This window comes from Cricetulus griseus (assembly GCF_003668045.3).
Source record: "Cricetulus griseus strain 17A/GY chromosome 1 unlocalized genomic scaffold, alternate assembly CriGri-PICRH-1.0 chr1_0, whole genome shotgun sequence".
Taxonomy (NCBI): domain Eukaryota; kingdom Metazoa; phylum Chordata; class Mammalia; order Rodentia; family Cricetidae; genus Cricetulus; species Cricetulus griseus.
In genome coordinates, this window is record NW_023276806.1 from 69,534,290 (window position 1) to 69,553,637 (window position 19,348).

The following is a 19,348-nucleotide window of genomic DNA, read 5'->3' on the forward strand; positions in this document are numbered from 1 at the left end:
TACTACAGATTAATTTACAGAACTGTTCTCAATCTTAACAGTCAAATAAAATTCGGGTGGGAAACAGAAAATAGAGGCCTAAATCTTTTTAAAAATAAAATTGCATAGTAGCTAGAACATATCTTTGAATAGTGGTGGAAGAGGTCAGGAGGGTAGCTGAGTAAAAGGTACAAAGTAAAAAATTCCCTTAAATACTGTCCTCAGACCTGAGGTAATGAAAATAAAATTCTACTGCAAAACAATTTAGTACAGACAATGATGAAATAAGCAGCAAGGTGAGCCATGGATCCCTGCTATCGTAAATGTTTAGAGTTTTACTGGGAAGAAAAGGATGTGACTATTGGCAATAACTAAAAGCCATCAAGAACCTATCCTGACACTGCACCTTTTTCCTTGGTCATTTGCATTTCAGTAGACAGAGAAATTTTAAAACCTGAAAACCTCTTTGAAAATACAAGCAAATAGTATTAAAACTGTTAGTCATTCCTTAAAATGTTTATGCTTAAAACAGTCTGCCTTTCCTGATAACATACAATTACTTACATCTGGTAATTATAATTTTTTCTGAATTCCCAGAATAAGAGAGTCACATTAATACATTAGTCTTCTTTAATAATCATATTAAAAATAACTTAATGAACAACTCAGATATCAATGCTTTTGAACATAAAAACAGGAAAGTAAAAATAACAAAATACTTTCTATTACATGATCCTATGTCCTGGGGCATTGAAAAGCTCTGAATTTGTATATGTCTCGTGCTCAATTCCTTTCCTGCTTTAAAGCTATGAAGAGCCTTCACCTTGCACTGTCCTTTTGATAGTCATGTTATACTTAAATCAGTTTTTCCAGAATACCTATAAACAGGCATGCACTTCATGGGGGGAGGGGGTGCCAACCTTCTGTAAATAAAAGCTACAAAAAGAAAGAGGCAAAATAATGCAGTAACCTCTTACTCGTCTGCTGAAGGCACTACATGGTGAACAGAATTTAAATCCTCATCTGCAGATGCAATTGAGTTGTACTGCCATGAAGTCTACCTTCCTGTGCTGCTGCTATACCAGCCAATCATCCAAAGAGCACAGTGTGTGGAAAATACAAAGGACTTCCAGCCTAAGTTTCTAAAATGATTTAACAACAGAACTTCTAAAATCAGCTCTAGCCATGCTGCCACCTTTTGAAATGCACATCAGAGATGTAAGGGAAAGGGTCTCAACTGCTTTTCATGTGCTTCTCTAGTAATAGAGGAGATAGGGGAGCTAAAAGAGGTAATGAAAAAATTAATGCATCGTGCTAGTGTAACCAGGTACCAAGCATTCACTCATAACATAATTTACACTGCCAATAAATGTACAATATGCTCAGAAGAGAGAAATACATCATCATGTGTAAAATAAAGTATCAATTTAAAATCCCCATCAAATGTAAGCTGCTCTCAATGAAAGCAAGGCACCTGACTAGCCTTCAGCATTACTACTGCTTCTAAAGAAAGCCTTAAAAAAAAAAAAAACCAAAAGCATAAAATGCTTCGGAAACATCCAGCCATGAAATGCTTCATCAGCCTCCTTTCCCCTTCCACCCCCAATATCCCTTGGCTCTTAAATTAGTTTTAACAAAAATAGAATGTAAGCAATAATGGTTATTTTCATTATTTATCATTTTTCTTCCCTGTCAGCTAAACCAATGTACTATTGATCCATGGGTTGCACACAGACAGAACTTGAAGACTAACTAACAGAAATAAACACTTTATAAGTGTCAAAAAAGACCATAATCTTGTTTTGAAAAAAGACAGTGAATATTTAAACACATATTTATACACCTACAGGCCTGTTTAAAAAGTAGAGGTAACATTGTATATTAATGTCTGATCATGAGTAAGTTAAAAGTATGATTATTTTTCCTCTCCAGTGCTAGGGATGAAACCTGGGGCTTTAACATGGTAACCAAATGATCTACTGCTACAGAATAATCCTTTTGTACACTGCAAAGATTTGTCACTGGGATTGGTTTAATTCACTGATTGTCCAATAGCTGAACAGGATAAAGATAGGTCAGAAAGCCAAACTGAGAATGATGGGAAGAAGAAGGGCAGAGTCGGGGGAGATGCCAGTCACACATCGAGGAAGCAGGAAGTATAGAAAATGAGGTAACAAGCCATGAGACAAGTAGCAAGGCATAGATAAGAAACATGGGTTATTTTACATGTAAGAGTTAGCTAGCAACAAGCCTGAGCTTTTGGCCAAGCATTTATAATTCATATTAAGTCTCCATGTTGAATATCTGGAAGTGATGCCGGAACAGGAAAACTCTGCCTAAGATCTACCATTGTCTTTAGTTACTGCTCTATTGCAGTGAGCGGATACCATGACCGAGGCAACCGTTACAAGAAAGAATTTAATTGGGGGCTTGCTTAGTTTCAGATGGTGAGTTCTTGACCAACATGATGCGGACCATGACAGTAGCTGACAGCTTACAACTTATCAGAAGGTTGGAGGCAGAGAGACACTAGGCCTGGTCAGAGCTCATTCCCCAGTGATACATCACCAACAAGGCTACACCTCCTAATCCTTCCCTAAACACTTTCACCTACTACAAATACATGAATCACTAGGGGCCATTCTCATTCAAGCCATAACAATCATTAAGCCACATTCTCAGCCCTCATGATTACTTCAACAAAGTTAACTAGTTTCCTTCTTAATTGTAAGTAACTCCATGTCAAATTTTTACTTTAAAAAGTTAAATATTATACATATGCATACTGAATTGATTTTCAATTCTTGAGGAAACAAAAGGATCCGTCTGTTTAGTAGTAGCCTTAAATGCCTGTCTAGCATGCACAAGACCCTGGGTTAAATCTTCAGCTCCATCCATCCATCCATCCATCCATCCATCCATCCATCCATCCATCCCCCACAGAAACCTACAAAGACAACTTTGCAATAGGACAGTCTTCTCAATTGGCCCATATTTATCTGTAATTAATGCCCTCTTCTGGCCTTCATGGATACTAAATACATATACAGTACAAAGACATGCATGCAGGCAAAACACACATACACATAAAGTAAAATAAATCTTAAAAATAAAAATAAAGAAGAACATATTATGGTTAGTCTCCAGTCACAGTGGCATAGTCCCAGAGTTAGGAGGCTGAGCAGGAGAGCTGCTTCCGTGTAAGTTAGAAATCACAATGAGATTTTGTCTCAAAAATCAGATAACATTTTGAAGACAACTGGGAAGAGTACGGCACAATAACTTAGTAAGTAATTCCTGCTGTTGAACTATGGTGAATGTTTGTCATATCAGCCCACACAATTTTCCCACAAGGTTAGGGGTTCACATAAGCCCCAAAAGATTAACTTTCAAAAACATTCTCTTTGGTTCTGTCCTTGACCAAACTCTATGTCCTTCGTCTTCTAGAACAAATTCCCATTCACTCAATAACTCAAGTATTTAAGCATCTAATGTGGTAGGCAAATAAGAGTAACAAAAACATTCCAAAGAAACAGAAATCTATTCCACAAGCATTAAGATTGTATTCCAGGAACAAAGACAATAAAGTTAAAAAAAATAAAAAAAAAGAAAAACAGGACATAACAAGCAAAATAACTATAATAAATGGTGACAGGCACCAAGGAGAAAAATACATGAGAAAACATTAAATGGTTTGCAAAAGCCTCGTTTCTACAACAAAAATCTAAGTAAAGCTTTTATAATATTTCAGAACATTTTTAAATTTCAGGAGTGGGGGAGCAGCCCGAGCAACAGTCAGCAGGGGAAAAAAAATGGACATTCTAAAATGAAGTTACCAATATGCAGAAGAATAAAGAAGAGTATATTTATAGATTTGTATTTGTTATACCTATATTCAACTCAAAATATTGCCAATATTACTTTGTCTTTTATTTTCTTGCAAGTATTCTAAATTAAGTCCCAGATACCATTCCTACATGCATTACACACATATAAACATTCACTGATACCACCTCCCACACCCGATTTCACAAATACCTCTCCTGTTCACAGAATCACCATATGATATCATCACATGAACTGTATTTCCATACCAATTAACACTAGTCAATATCCAAATTTTCCATGTTGTTTCACAAGTGTCTTTTATAGTTAACAAGTTCTAAATAGAAGGAGTAGTACTCTGTTGCCCCTACCTTCTTCTATCACTCTCATTCCAAGGGACTCTCCAGGCACTTTGATTCCCCTGCCACTGTCCAGCAGAAACACATTAGATGCCTTACATTGTGCAATGTCTGTTTTTCACTGTATCCCCTGCCTTGTCACCCAATCTCCCAATTTAACTTAACTACAAGTATCTTTTAGCAATGAGTATTCTAAACTCAACTAATAAAGAAATGCTAACAATATAATTGGCATAACGGGAATTCTGGCCCCAGAGAACCAAGCAGCAGCTTAAGTTTGCTGGTGATTCCTAAACAGCTATTCAAAATCTGAGCATGGTGCAGTAACTCTGAAGCAACAGAAGAGGGAACTATAATATTTAGAAACTCCATACTAAGGAGTATTATATTTGACTTTAAATTTAAACACTGAATTTCAACTTAGTGGTGATTAAAAACAAATTATTATTATTGCATATGCTTCCATCAAAAAACAAGCAAACAAGACCCCACTGAAGAACAAAAAATCTTAAAAGGTAGGTAAAGGCTGAATGTATGGATACTTGTAATTCAAATGTACTTATTAGCCATTATCAAATGTTACCACTTAAAAACAATGGACTTCTATTTTCTAAGTAACTTTCTTCAAAAAGTAAACTTATCCAAATGTACTAATGTATTTTGCTAAATAACTGTTTTCATCATAAATTCAATTTTTAACTTGTAAAAAGGAAGTTCTGAATTTTGAGTTAAATTTTTACATATCCATGTGTTCAAAAAGAAGTCTCAAATTAGCAGGGCCAAGTGGTGCCTTTAATCCCAGCACTCAGGAGGCAGATGCAGGCAAATCTCTGATTTTGAGGCCAGCAAGTTGCAGGACAGCAAGGGCTACACAGAGAAATTCTGTCTCAAAAAAAGAAAAAATAAAAACAAAACTTTCAAAGAAAAATAAATCTCAAAGTCTTTGTGATAACTCTTAAAGCATGCAGGGTTAGGGAAATAGCTCAGTGATAGAGCTTGCCCAATATGTGCAAATCCTCAGATTTGATCCCCATCTCTACTCAACGTTTCCATGGGTGATCCACTTAGGAGAATTTAAGAAAATAAGCTTTCTCCTTTTTTTTTTAATTTTGTATTTTTAGTTACTTATTTGTGTGTGAGTATGCACATGCTCGTGCACTTGTGTTAGTTTGGGCACGTGCACGCATGTGCTTGCAGAGGCCCTGAGTGGGCATCAGATACCCTGGAGCTAGAGGTACAAGAAGTTGGGAACTGCCTAATGTGGGTGCAGGGAACTTAACCTGGGGCCTCTGCACAAGCAACTAGAGTTCTTAACCCCTCTACCATCTCTCTAGCCCCAATTCCGGCTTGTTTCAAAACAAGAGTCCTTTACCTCCTTCCAGCAAAGCTTTTGTATTTTACCTTATTCAAGGCAAGCTAGGTTTTCTCCATTCATGTTCTTCAAAATTCTACCTCTTGTTATATACCCCCCAAGTTCTCCCACATACATCTAAAGGGATTTTTTTTTTTTTTTAAAGACTCCATGAATAGGTACCAAGGTCTGTATCAGCTTCTGTGGCTATGCAACAAACTACCACAAACTCACTGGCCAAAAGTAAGTTTACTGGCTTTAAGTTCTTGAAACCATACATTCAAAGCTAGTTTTACTGAGCTAAATCCAAAGTGCTTGCAGGCCAAGTTAATTTGTTCTCCTTTGCTTTTATAGCCTGCAGAACGCTTACCAAATCCCCCGAATTACTGGCCCCTTTCTTCTTCAAAGCACATCACCACTTCTGCATCTTTCTCTCATCTTCCTCTTCCCTAGCCACATCGTTTCAACATTCTTAGCTACATGTACAGAGTTCCTTCAGTACAAAGCACAACAGAGCTTCTAGAAATTAGGATGCAGACATATTTGGGCCTTTATTCAGCCTTCCAAAACATGATATAAAACAATAAAATATAAAATCAGACATGGTGGCACAATATAGCCCTCTGGAGCCTAGGGCAGTAGAAATGAAATTTGTGGCCAGATTGGTCTGTACAGGAGTTTTGGGACAGCCAAGGTATATACAGAGATGCTAAAAGAACTTCGAAAATAAAAAGTATGAAATGTAAAAGCAAAAATATAAAATGATCTTCGAATAAAAGACTTTTGAAAATCAATCACACACTGAGAAGAGTCTGCAAATAGCTGCCTAAGCAGGAATACACAAGAGTCCTTGATGGCAAAGTCAGACAGTGTAGCAATGCTGAACGCAGAGGAACTAGAGGGCCATTGCTTACTTAGTGCAGAGTTTCTGGGAGGAGTAAAGGGAAAGTTCTGGATACAGACAGTCATAGGAACACAGCAGTGTGAATATCATTAATGTCACTGAGCCGCCTACCTGAAATAGCTAAATGGCAAGTTTATACTATAAAATTTTCATATTTTAAGAAGTGAAAATAGGCTAATAAAACTCCTGAATATTAAAAAATTAAACAGATTTCAAAGAATAAAGAACAAATATCATTTAACATCAATTTGTCATAGTATATCTTATTAAATTTCACAAGAGACATAGTCAATAAAAAGCACGATAAAAAAATCCTCAACAAGATCAACAAAATCCAAATTTAGTCAAAAAGAAACAGCACAATTTGATAAATGTTTCCATGTATACATTATTTAGTCAACAATATAGTATTATAGAATGTCGTTTTATGGTAAGAAAAAAGAACGTAGCTTTTTTATAAGTAGAAAAATAATAGTCAATTACATATTTACTATTGTTGATGTGAATTCTTTCAATAGGTGGCCCTGCCATCTGGGGCTATTTCCCTTCAAACTAATGGATTTCCTTTAGAATTACTTGTAATTATGGTCAGGTGATAGAAAACCCCAGTGTTTCTCTATCTGAACATGTCTTTCTTTGTTTTATTTTCAAACTATAATGGTCACAGATTCATATGTGATAACTTTTCCTTTCAGCTCTCTGAATGATGGATTCCTCATCTTATAGCCAACACTGTTTATGATACATTTTTTTTCTATTAGTGCTTTCAAGATTTTCTCTATATTTATGGCAACTGAGCAGCTCTACCACTTACGTGACTAAATGGAGATTCTTTTATGTTGGTTCTGCCTGAGCTTCTTGGTTTTGTAGGCTGACACTTCCCACTGAATAGGATTGCCTGCCATTATTTATCCTCATGTGACTTCATACAGCTAGCTATCTTTAGCAGGTCTCCCACTCTGTTCTGTCTCTATTTTTTTTCCTCCCCATCCTTCCCAGTTGATGACTTTTATTACTCTAAGTTAATTGACTCTCCTCATTGCTAAACAGTTGTTTTGCCTATTTAATTAACTCTCCTTCCAGATAGCCCTAAACTCTCTCCTACTTTTTTAAAGTAACTCTGCTGATGTTCTCTATGCTCTATCTCTTCACTCCTAAGTATTTTTCTCGAATCCTTTGAACACAGAATTCCTTGGTTTTTCTGATACTTAAGAGTTCTTTTTAAATCTTTAATAATTATTTAGTCCTCTCAGAGTTAGTTTCCACTTGTTAATTTGGTATATCTGAAAATGAGTTACATCTACTTCCCATATATATCTAATAACTTTTGGAGGAAAACAGACAATGTAAATAATGTAGCAGCATATCTGGACTTTGCAATATTCTTTCAGAGGAACTTCTGGTTTAGTGTTATGGATGGCAACTCCAAACTCTTTCCTCTGCAGTGTACAGCTAATAACTGTGTTTAGCTCCCTCATCTCTGAGCTTCCTTCCTTCTTACCAGCCTGATGCCCAGGACATTACCCTGGCCCCTAAGTAGTTTATTTGGGGTTGGGGGACAGTGGAAGAATTGGGTAGACATTGTACTCAGATGTCTGGCTCCCACCCTCTGATGGTATCTTCCCTAAGGGTTTCTTCCCAGCATTTCAGCTCATCTATCAGCCTTGTGTTGACTGTGATACTCTAAGAAAGATTTTGGCCACCCAGGCCATATGACAAGCCTAAAAACCTATTCAGCCAAAAAATAAACCAACAACAAAGATATATCTCAACTGGCCTCCATTTTCTTTCAAGAACAGAAATCACAAGCAAGCATGTTAATCTGCCAAAATTCCAGGACGTGGGAAGCTGGGATAGTCAAAGACCCACCAGGGATACAGAACAAGACCTTGTCTCATCTCAGGAAGGGGAATGAACACTCACACAGAGAAACTAATATAAATCAAACTCTCTCTCTCTCTCTCTCTCTCTCTCTCTCTCTCTCTCTCTCTCTCTCTCTCTCCCTCCCTCCCTCCCTCCCTCCCTCCCTCCCTCCCTCTCTCTCTCTCTCTCTCTCTCTCTCTGTGTCTATCTCTGCCCCCCCCCGCCCCTCTTCCTCTCTCTCTCTTTGTAACACACACAGTCAAACATAAGGTTAAGGTTAATGGAAACAAATACCTGAGGAACTGAAACACAAAATACAATAATAACTGCTTCCTTTAGGTTCTGGCCATCAGACACAAGAAAACTGGTGTTCTGTATGGACTTGTGATGAAGCCTGTCACAGACTTAGACTATCAATAAATACTTTTAAAATGAATTGTAACTTTATGCCATATGTACAACAAAATGAAAGCTGAACTCTGTCAAGATTAAAATTTTCATTCTTCCAATGACATTTTTTAAAAGTAAAAAGATAGTCCAAAGAACAGGAGAAAATACTTGCAATTCACATTTAATAAAGGTCGAGTAGTCGCAATTTATAAAGAATACTCACAATTCAACATTAAAAGTATTAATATAAGCTGGAAAATGAATAAAGAACCTGAATAGCTCTTTCTTCAGAGACAACAAATGATCAGTAAGCACATGAAACCACCCACAATGAAATACCCTTTCATACCAACTAGGAAGACTAAAATACAGACATAACTGTCCATGAGGATGCGGGCAAACTAGAACCTTTGTGTATTGCTGTAAAATGCTACTTGAAGAGGTACACAAAGAACTAATTATCAATCCTACCTCCATTCACATATGCTCAAAAGAAATGAAAATAAACAGCCACACAAAAACTTATACAAGAAAGCTCACAACACATACATTCTAACAACCAAAAAAGTAGATCTATCAACTGATGAATGACTAAATAAAACGTGGCACACAAACAACTATTAAAAGTCATAAAAATGAATTAAATACTGATATGACACATATAATGCTGAAAATATTGTGCTAAGTGAATGAAGTCAGGCACAAAAGAACAAATACTGTGTGGTGCCATTTTTACCAATGTCCAAAACGGGCAAACTCTCACAAGCAGAAACCCCGCCATTGATTGCCTAGAGAGGAGAGACAAAGGGAAGAAGGGTGATAAAAGTAGCCTGAGCATGAATGGCTATGAGGAGTGTATATACTGAAAATACTCAAGGATCAATGAATAGTACACAAATTTGAGGGGTTTTGGTGTGTCAACTGTAACTGTCACTAAATAAATTTAACATTAAATATCTGCCATAATCCAACAATGATGACAATAGGTTCTAACTCGGATTTAGGAGGGGGGCCCTTTCTGTGTATCACTCCAGAATCAGTCACCACTCTGTAAGGTAGTAGAAGTCTGCATAAGTGTCTGAACTCTATCTAGTTCCTCAGACACTAGAAATCAGAAGTGTGTACTCCACAGAAGAGCATAACTGCTGAGCATGTACGCATTTGCTGTAATTCTATGGAAATACCTTTCGTCCAATATTTACTGTTTCAAATACAACAGTTTAGTACAAAAACAGGATTTTTTCACTTCATATTTCTTCATGTATCTAGGAACTCTCCTTTAACTAATGAAATAAACATTTTTGGTGATCAGATTCCACAACCATAAATACTACATCATGGTACTTGATTATTGGATGCCTAAGCATTTTGTCCCACTTTAAAATTTCTCACTCTTAAAAAAGAATATATGCAAGCTGGTATAACTACTATGGAAATCAGTACAGAGGATCCTCAAAAAACTACAAATAGAACTCCATGTGATCCAGTTATTCCACTCCTGGGCAGACATCCAAAAGAATCTAAGTCAGCATACCACAAGGTTTTATGTACAGCAGCGTTGAGGCAGCATTATTCATAACAGAAGAATGAATGGACAAAGAAATTGTAGCACACATACATTATGGAGGTTTGTCCCCCAGCCCCTGCCCCCAACAATAAAGAGTAAAAATATGGAAACAAAATGGATAGAAATGAGATCATCATTCTAATTGATGATTAAGCCAAGGGAAATCACTTGTTTTATATGAAAAACAAGCCAAGGGAAATCACTTGTTTTATATGAAAAACCTACATAGTATGTGGATGGTGGGTGGGTGGGTGGTGGGGAGTGGGTGAATGTATGGATGTAGAAAGGGGCTATCTAGGAGAAAGAATAGGCTCAGAAGAAACAAGAACAGGAGATAAGCTGGGGAGATGTCTCAGTGACTACAACTACTTGCTGTATGAGCATGAGAACCTAAGTTTTGATTCCCAGCACTCACATAAAAGCTGGGCCTGTAACTCCACCATTGGGCTGGGGAACACAAAAAGACTGTTTGTTAGGGCTTACAGACCAGCCAGCCTGGCCAAAACATAGTGAGGTAAAGTTTCAGTGAGACCCTGTCTCACTGAATAAGGTGAGGCTGGGCAATGGTGGCTCATACTTTTAATCCTAGCACTTGGGAAGCAGAGGCAGGTGGATCTCTTTGAGCGAGTTCCAGGACAACCTCCAAAGCAACACAGAGAACCTGTCTCAAAAAACAAAAGAAGAAAAAACAAAGAAAAAAAAAAAGAGAGAGAGAAAATAAGGTGAAAGAGTGATAAAGTAAGACACCTAACATCTTCCCCTGGCTTCAGCATGCATGCACAAATATGTATACTCACATGTGCACACATACATATGCCACACACATATACTATATACATAGATTGTGTGTGTTGGGAGGGAATAGTTTGCCCTAGTGAAATGGTAACTTACCAGATTCTTAATTAGAGGCAACTACAAAAGTTTTCATTTTAATATTAAAACAAAAAAATTAAAGTAATTTTAATTTACTTTAATTTAGTAGATTGGAAACAGTATTAATGCTGACTCATAGTGATAGTGACACTGTAGTAAACAAGATTTAATACATTAAGGAACAATCAACCAATTAATATAATAATAATAATATTAATGATAATAATATAATAATAATAATATAATAATAATGATAAATCAGTATGTGTTTTGGCAATTAATAATTATTATATAATCCCAAGTAGGAAAAGTCTTATTTAATGCATAAATTTACTATTCCTGCTTACTAACCTGATTTTCTAGACACAATGTGTAGAGGGATCACAAAAGATATAAAGAGAAGAAATTCTCGTACCTAGGTAAAAATGAAAACAAATATAATTCTTATTGCAATTTAACTTACTATTGTCAGGGATGTTCATACAGCATATGCAAAAATTTAAGAAACATACAAAAGTACAAGGAAAGCAAGTACTTACCAAGTATTAAGAGAACCTTTTGAAAGTCTCGTTGATAACTGAGATTTCCTAAACAATAAAAACAAAAATGATTCAATGTCAGAGTTAAACATAATCTGCCTAATTTAAACAAAATTTCATGGTCTTAAAAATAACTTGCTATATCATAATACATGGAAGAGCTAACAAACTAACAACACTGGCAAAGTTTAAAATATTAAAATATTTTATCTATAGCAAAAAGTTATATATAAACTAGTAAATTGATTTTTCTGTTTATAAAAGTTAGATTTAAGTCATCTTACTTCATAAAAACAGCTATAGTACAAATTACCAGTCAGGTCCCAAGTTAAATTAGGTTCAAAGATTCAGGAATAAAAGTACTACGTAAATATTAAGGAACTATTTGCCAGGCACTTCACTCTGGACTTTAAAAAGCATGTATTTATCTTTTTCATTGTTAATCACTTCATTCTTAGTAATAACTAAGCCATCTGATTAAATACAGCCGCTGCACTCAACTATGTCATTGGTGTTTTATACCATCATCATAAACTGGGTATGGGCCCTGCCCTTTGGGAAGTAGATACAGAAGAATCAAGAGTTTGATGTCAGGCCACATATGAAGTTCAAGGCCAGCCTGGGCTAGAGATACTACCTCAAGAGAAAAGACACACATCCTTTATCACCACCACAAGACTCAAACAAATGTACTACAGTATAAAGGAAAATTAGTAGCATACAATCCTAGCCCATGAGAAATATAGAAAGACAAGGGTGTATTAGAGACTTGGCAAAATTTAGGACAATGAAGTTTCTGTAAGATGACAAGAAATGGTTGTAACTTTTCCAAATAGGGCAAAGATTTCTTAAGTAGCACACAGGACAAAATGATTAAAATCAGATATTCTTTATGAAAATCTGAAAATGCAAGCTACAGATGAGAGAAATCTAGCAAGGAGCACAGGCAACCAAGATTCATATCCAAAACACATTTTGAAAACAATTTCAAGTCATCACAAAAATGACAACCAGGGCTGGGAAGATGGTTCTGTGGTTAGAGCACTTTTTGCTTTTCCAGAGGACCTCAGTTCAGGACCTGGCACCTGCCCTTCAGACAGAACCTTGAGCTTGCTGCTTTTTAGTCTAAACAACCTTCTGTCTCCAGCTCAGCCTTGTCCCAAGCTGTGAAGTCACAAGGGCACACGGACACACACACACACACACACACACACACACACACACACACTACAAATACATAACCCACCACATATATAAAGGAATTAATAGCAAGCAGATGTCCTGCCACCAATTTGTAAAACCTTTAAAGACAACTAACTATTTGGTCCTACTGTTTAGGAAACTAAACTTTTTTTTTAATTAAACCAATGCCTTTAAAAAATATTTATTTATTTATTTATTATGTATACAACATTCTGCCTCCAAGTATGCCTTCAGGCCAGAAGAGGGCACTATATCTCATTACGGATGGTTGTGAGCCACCATGTGGTTGCTGGGAATTGAACTCAGGACCTCTGGAAGAGCAGCCAGTGCTCTTAACCTCTGAGCCATCTCTCCAGCCCTAAACTAATGCCTTTTAAAGGAAAATCTTTTTGACCTGCTGAAAACACTTTGCAAGTAAATATTCTTATATCCCTAAAATTCTTGATAATATGGACAGTGGCAGATTCCTTATTTAAAATATAGATAGTATCATTTCTTTTTATTTTACTTTTCCATTTTTATTTACCTAATCACTGCCTCTTAATGTGAACAATTTCCATTTTTCCCTAAACTAAATTAGCATGCTGATTTAATTTGAACTTAACACATCTGAATAAAGTCACCTACTTTAAAATTCACAACAGATCTGCCTTGGACTGTTACCTGTTTTCCTTTCTTTTTATATTTGTTTGTTTGGTTGTTGGGTACACAGACAGGCATGTACATGTATGCACACAAGTGCCACAAAATACACAGGGAGATTAAAGAACAAGTCGTAGAAGTATGTTCTCTTTGTTCACCCTGTAGGTCCCACAAGTTAAACTCAGGATGTCGACTTGGAAGCATGCACCTTTAACTATGGAGTCATGCTGCAAACCCACCTGTTTGCAAATCCAGACTTGATGATAAGCTCCCTCAACAATCCCCAGATGCTGAAGAACTTAAGCTTCCCCTCAGACCAGCAGGTATTACAGAGGAATTTATCAACATGTTACAAGAATGTAAGAATTTGGCCTGGGGGTGAAGGCTGCCCTCAGCCAGGAGCTGTGAGGTTTCTGTGAGCAGCCAGCCAGCCACACAATACAGATGTTGACACTTCCAGACCAAGTGCACAGGAACCCCTCCCCTGAATCCATTTTTTAAAATCAGATTCCATTCTCCCTTCAAGCATGAAACATACTTCTTTAAGTTCTTGTCTTTCAATTATTAAAAGTGGCATTAACATCCTTTAATCTAAGGTAGCCTATAACAAAAAAAAAGGGAAACCCCTTAATGAGAATTTTGTCTTTCTGAAAGCTCTTACCCCCAAAGAGATCTGTACCTCTCAGTGGAGGAGGAGGAGGAGGAGGAGGAGGAGGAGGAGGAGGAGGAGGAGGAGGAGGGGGAGGAAAGAGGGGGACTACTTTGAAGTTAAGAGTCTACAATGACCAAGGCAACAAAATCATGCCCTTATCTAGAACCCATAGAACCAGACTGTGTGGGTTTGTAAAGGGAGAAGTACCCAATTTTATGATTTCTGATGCCACAAAGATCTCAGTAACACTGTAAGAATGGAAGCACAAAGTCTTCTCTAACACAGAAGAACAAATACCTCAATACTGCAAACTGTTTATCAATAGTAAAGTGCATGAAGACTCTTCCTTCAAACACTGATACTTAACAATTCAGTACTTTCCCAAGCACTAGGTCAGAGTTAGAGGGTCTAGTGTTCTGTAGCATAGTAGCCTATAGCCTAACTACTACAAATAACAATAACATAATGTATTTTTCAAAACAGTTGGATTTTTTAAAGTTTTAAAGCCACAGGCTGAAAACCACAACTTTACAGGGAAGGTAAAAATTCTCAACTTCACAGGATGCACATGAGATCTACACTATTCTGTCTCATGTGAGACTTCAAGCACCCACTAGCATCATGAGGTGTGTTCCCTGTGGATAAGATGCAGCTACTGTAGATACATCTTAAATTATTTGGGACAAACATCAGAGGTCATTTCTCAAGTTTCTCACTACCCATTAAGTCTACTCAAATCATAATATTTCACAAATGAGTCTAGTGTAAACCAATTCATTTTTCTCCACCTTATACAGAACTATATTCTATTATCTTTTCCTTTGAGCATATTCTCTAAAGCTGCATGCCATGAGAAGCTTTTTATTAAAAAAAAATCTAAATTTTTATTAAAAGGATGCCATGAGACACTTCTACTTCCTTAATAGAAGTGTGGGGCAGAAAGCTCATGTGGTAATTTGGTTTGAAAGAAATATACCTCAGCTTTCTGACATTCACATAGCTGCTTCCAGCAAAAGAAAAGGAAGTACCTTTAAACTATCTGATCTGCTCCAATTATCAAAACAGGTTTCAGTACAGTTCACCTCATTTACAGAGAGTATGTTAACTCAGTTTTCCTCAACACTTCCACACTGTTCCAAAATCGGTCACAATTATCAGTAGCCAACTTTTATCAACACAAGCACTAGTGCATCCTTTTATTATCCTGACATATGCACTGTACAAAGTCGAATTCCTGTTCTCGAAAAATGAACTGACTCCATATTTTTATTTGCTACATATGGGTGCTTTTCCTACAAGTATTATGTATGTACACTAGTTTCATGCTGGGTACCCACAGAGGCTAGAGAGTATTAGAGCCCCTGGAACTGGAGTTGTTGACAGTTGTGAGCTGCCACATGCTAGGAATTGAACCCAGGTCCTCAGAAAGAGCAACAAGTGCTCTTGACCACTGAGCCATCTCTTTGGCTCCCATGTACTCTAGAAAGAAAATGTCATGCAGCTAGCAGATCTGTAGCAAATTAAACTTCATGGAATACTAACACATTACAAGATCCAAACTAGGTTCATAAAAAAAAGAAAAAGTGTTTAAAATAACTACATTTATAACCTCTTTAATCTTGTACTACAAAATTTAAATATATTATAAAGGAGTCTACAAAATTAGATCCATGGCTACTACTTAAAAATGGCTAAAACAAATGGGCCATAGGAATTCATTTAAAATATAGTTCAAGGCAGCCTAGAACCAAGTGAAATCATGTATTTTGTAATGCTGGTGTGATCAATGACATTCTTCATATGAAGGCAGTCCCACAGGTCAAAATGGAGCAGAAACTTTCCTACCACTAACAACATCAGAGCAGTTTTGCTAACATATACAAATGATCCCATGAACAGTCTGAAGAGATTTTTTAAAAATATAACATACATCTTATCAATATGCATGATACAGTTCAGGCAATGCTTGGAAGAAATTTTAAAGGAAATGGCACATATTTGTAATCTGCAAGAAGACCCCATGTTCAAGACCAGCATGAGCTACTGAGGGAGAACCTGTCTCAGAAGAAGAAAGAGGAAAGGAAAGAAAATGGGAAGGAGGGGACAGAAACAAGGAAGGAAGCATAGAGGGAACAAAGAAACTGGACATAGAAACCAAGACAAACTCAAAGAAACAGCAAGGTGAGAATAAAAAAGAGCTGAAATCACCTGATACACTGAAACAGAAAGCAGAAAAATAGTAAATACAAAAGTTGGCTCTTGGGCTAGAGAGACAGCTCAGAGGTTAAGAGCACTGGCTGCTCTTCCAGAGGTCCTGAGTTCAATTCCCAGCAACCACATGGTGGCTCACAACCATCTGTAATGAGAGCTGGTGCCCCTTCTGGTCCGCAGGCATGCATGCAGGCAGAACACTGTAAACATAAATACATCTTTAAAAAAAACAAAAGTCGGCTCTTTGGAACACTTAATAAAACAGAGAAGCTCTCCAGCCAAACCAACACATGAAACAAGAAAAAAATAAAATAAAAAGACTCTCTGTCAACAAGAGGAATGATTACCACCAACGCCCTTATAAACAGTCACTAATTAGGGAATATGTTATGCTATAAATCCTAAAACTGAGAGGAAATGATGATTTCATTCTGAAAGATACAGACCACTAAAATCCATGTAAGAGAAGTCAAATAATCTGAATTTTCCTAAACATACAAAAAAACAAACCTGCCATTACAAATCATTCCAAGACAGAAAGCACCATGCTTCGCTGGGTTTGTAACAAACATAGTGACACATTCACACACACACAAAACAAAATACCAATAAACACAATCTCTTCTAGACAAATGAAGGACTATATCTATTCAAAATGCCAAAGGACATTATTCCAGGAGGGAAAAAAAAAAAACCTTCACAATTGTATGCAAAATTCCTCAACAAAATATAAGAACTCAATCCAACAATATAGAAACTGAGTAAGAAATGGCTTACAAGCAAATGTGGTTTATCATAGAAACAATCATCTGGTTCACTATTTTTAAAAAACCAGTAGAGCTGGCTAGAAAGCTAGACAGATAAACACATTTGGGGTTGACCTGAGTGCACCAGAGTTTGAACCCCATAGCTCATCTGATGGAAGGAGAACAAGCCTAAAGTTGTAATCGGACCTTTGAAAGAAGTGCTAGCATAGACCTATGTGCACATATGTACACACCCATACTAAATAAATTGCATATGTATGATCATTTTTTAAACAGAAAAACCACATTTCCAAATCTTCGGAAGAAGCATTTTGATAAAAATCCAGTATCTACTCCTGATCACTACTCCTGACTAAGAAACAACAACTTGGGCTCAAAAGATAGCTAACACGGAGTAAAGTGCTTGCTGCCTATGGTAATTTGAATGAGAATGGCCTCCACAGTCTCATGTTTGACTACTTGGTCCCCAGTTGGTGGAACTATTTGGGAAGGATGAGGGGTGTGACCTTGTTGGCAGAGTTGTGGCACTGGAGACAGGCTTTGCCCATTCCCAGTGTGCCTCTCTGCCTCCTACTTGTGATCAAGATGTGAACTATGAGCTGTTTCTGACATTGTTTCTTTGTTCCACCATCAATGACTCAAACCTTCTGAACCAGTAAGCCCAAATTAATCACTTTTTTAATGAGCTGCATTTTATCACAGCTATAGAAAAGTAACTAAGAGAGAAAGAGAAAGGAAATAAAAAGGCAAAACAGCATTAATGTTTCCAAAGTCATTAAGAAAGAGAAGAGGACCAACAGGTAAACTTGCTGGCAAGTCTCACAACATGGAGTCCAAACCCTGGATCTCACAGCAGAAAGGGAAACCAACTCTGGAAAGTTGTACTCTGATCCACGTCATGCACAAACACAGTAATAACCGTTTTACAATAGAGAAGTTTACATCTATAAAATATGTGAGAAATCTTTAAGCTGAAGAAGGTAACCAGCGATCTACTCATGGACTGGAAAAGTCTCAGTATTATAAAAACATCAATCCTCCTGATATATACAGATTGTCTCTACATTATGGGGAAGACTATAAGGAAAAGCAAAGCATGACAGCACAGACCTTTAATCTTAGCACTCAGGAGGTGGGGAAGCAAGACTGAGAGGTTGGGGCTTGAACTACACAGGATACTGTCAAGGGAAAATAGGGAGGAAAAAAAGTTTTTTTTTTTTTTAAGAATCTAAATAAACTGAAACCAAACTTCATTTGCAAAAGGGGTGTGTGTGTGTGTGTGTGTGTGTGTGTGTGTGCGTGTGTGTGTGTGTGTGTGTGCGCGCGTCATACCAAAGAAACTCACTAGCCAGATATGAAAACTTAAGTTTGTGTTAGAAAACATTATAGTATTAGGCAAGAAGGTAATGAAACAATATAATCCCAAATTCTCACATGTGACAAAGGTGCTATCACACTGAAGACCAGACTGGTTCAAGAACATTCATCAACTCTGGGCCATTCCATTTCAGTTACAATTCTCTTAGTAAAATTTGATACCTAAACATGAAAATCGAGATAAAATATTTAAAATATGGAATAATCTCATGAGACAAGAAGCTAGGATATGCTCTTTTTAAGAGTGAAAAGTAAAAGTCAAACAGCAAAGTTAAAGGTCAAGAAATGGCTGAGTTCTTCCTAGGACAACAGCTGCCCCTTTTAAATCCACACCTTTCCACATGTCCTCCTTACCCACAAAAAATACAGCCTGAACACAAAAGTACATAAGCCACATGAATCTAGTGGGCACGGCTTAGACAAAGGAAGACTTGGAAAGGCAACAGAGGGTAGCTCCCAAAGGCCCACACCTCAAGAGTGGGGAACTCAGATGGACCACGGAAATTCACAAGTGAAGGATTTCAAAGGTAGAAAATACATGCTATGGAGGAAAGGAAGGGAAAGGGAAAGGGAAAGGGAAAGGGAAAGGGAAAAGGAAAGGGAAAAAGGGAAAGGGAAAGGGAAAAAGGGAAAGGGAAAGGGAAAAAGGGAAAGGGAAAGGGAAAGGAAAAGGGAAAAGGGAAAAGGAAAAAGGGAAAGGGAAAGGGAAAAAGGGAAAGGGAAAGGGAAAGGAAAAGGGAAAGGGAAAGGGAAAAAGGGAAAGGGAAAAAGGGAAAGGGAAAGGGAAAGGAAAAAGGAAAAAGGAAAAAGGAAAAAGGAAAAAGGAAAAAGGAAAAAAGGAAAAAG

The 19,348-nt window shown here is 37.0% G+C and overlaps 1 protein-coding gene across 5 annotated transcripts in view; it reads right to left on the minus strand.

The window, feature by feature from the left end:
• Fbxw7 (F-box and WD repeat domain containing 7) overlaps window positions 1-19,348 on the minus strand; it is a 168,489-nt gene that overhangs the window by 99,090 nt on the left and 50,051 nt on the right. For 2 of the 5 annotated variants that reach the window (XM_027392976.2, XM_027392980.2), the window contains exons 2-4: window positions 11,651-11,698; window positions 11,463-11,526; window positions 9,408-9,459 (exon numbers count right to left, since the gene is read on the minus strand). The exons of 1 other annotated variant lie outside the window; for it this stretch is intronic. In XM_027392976.2, coding sequence (XP_027248777.1) covers window positions 9,408-9,452 — 45 coding nt within the window. In that variant the 5' untranslated portion in view covers window positions 9,453-9,459; window positions 11,463-11,526; window positions 11,651-11,698. The remainder of the gene's footprint in view (window positions 1-9,407; window positions 9,460-11,462; window positions 11,527-11,650; window positions 11,699-19,348) is intronic. 2 more of the 5 variants (XM_027392977.2, XM_027392978.2) reach the window with 2 other exon arrangements.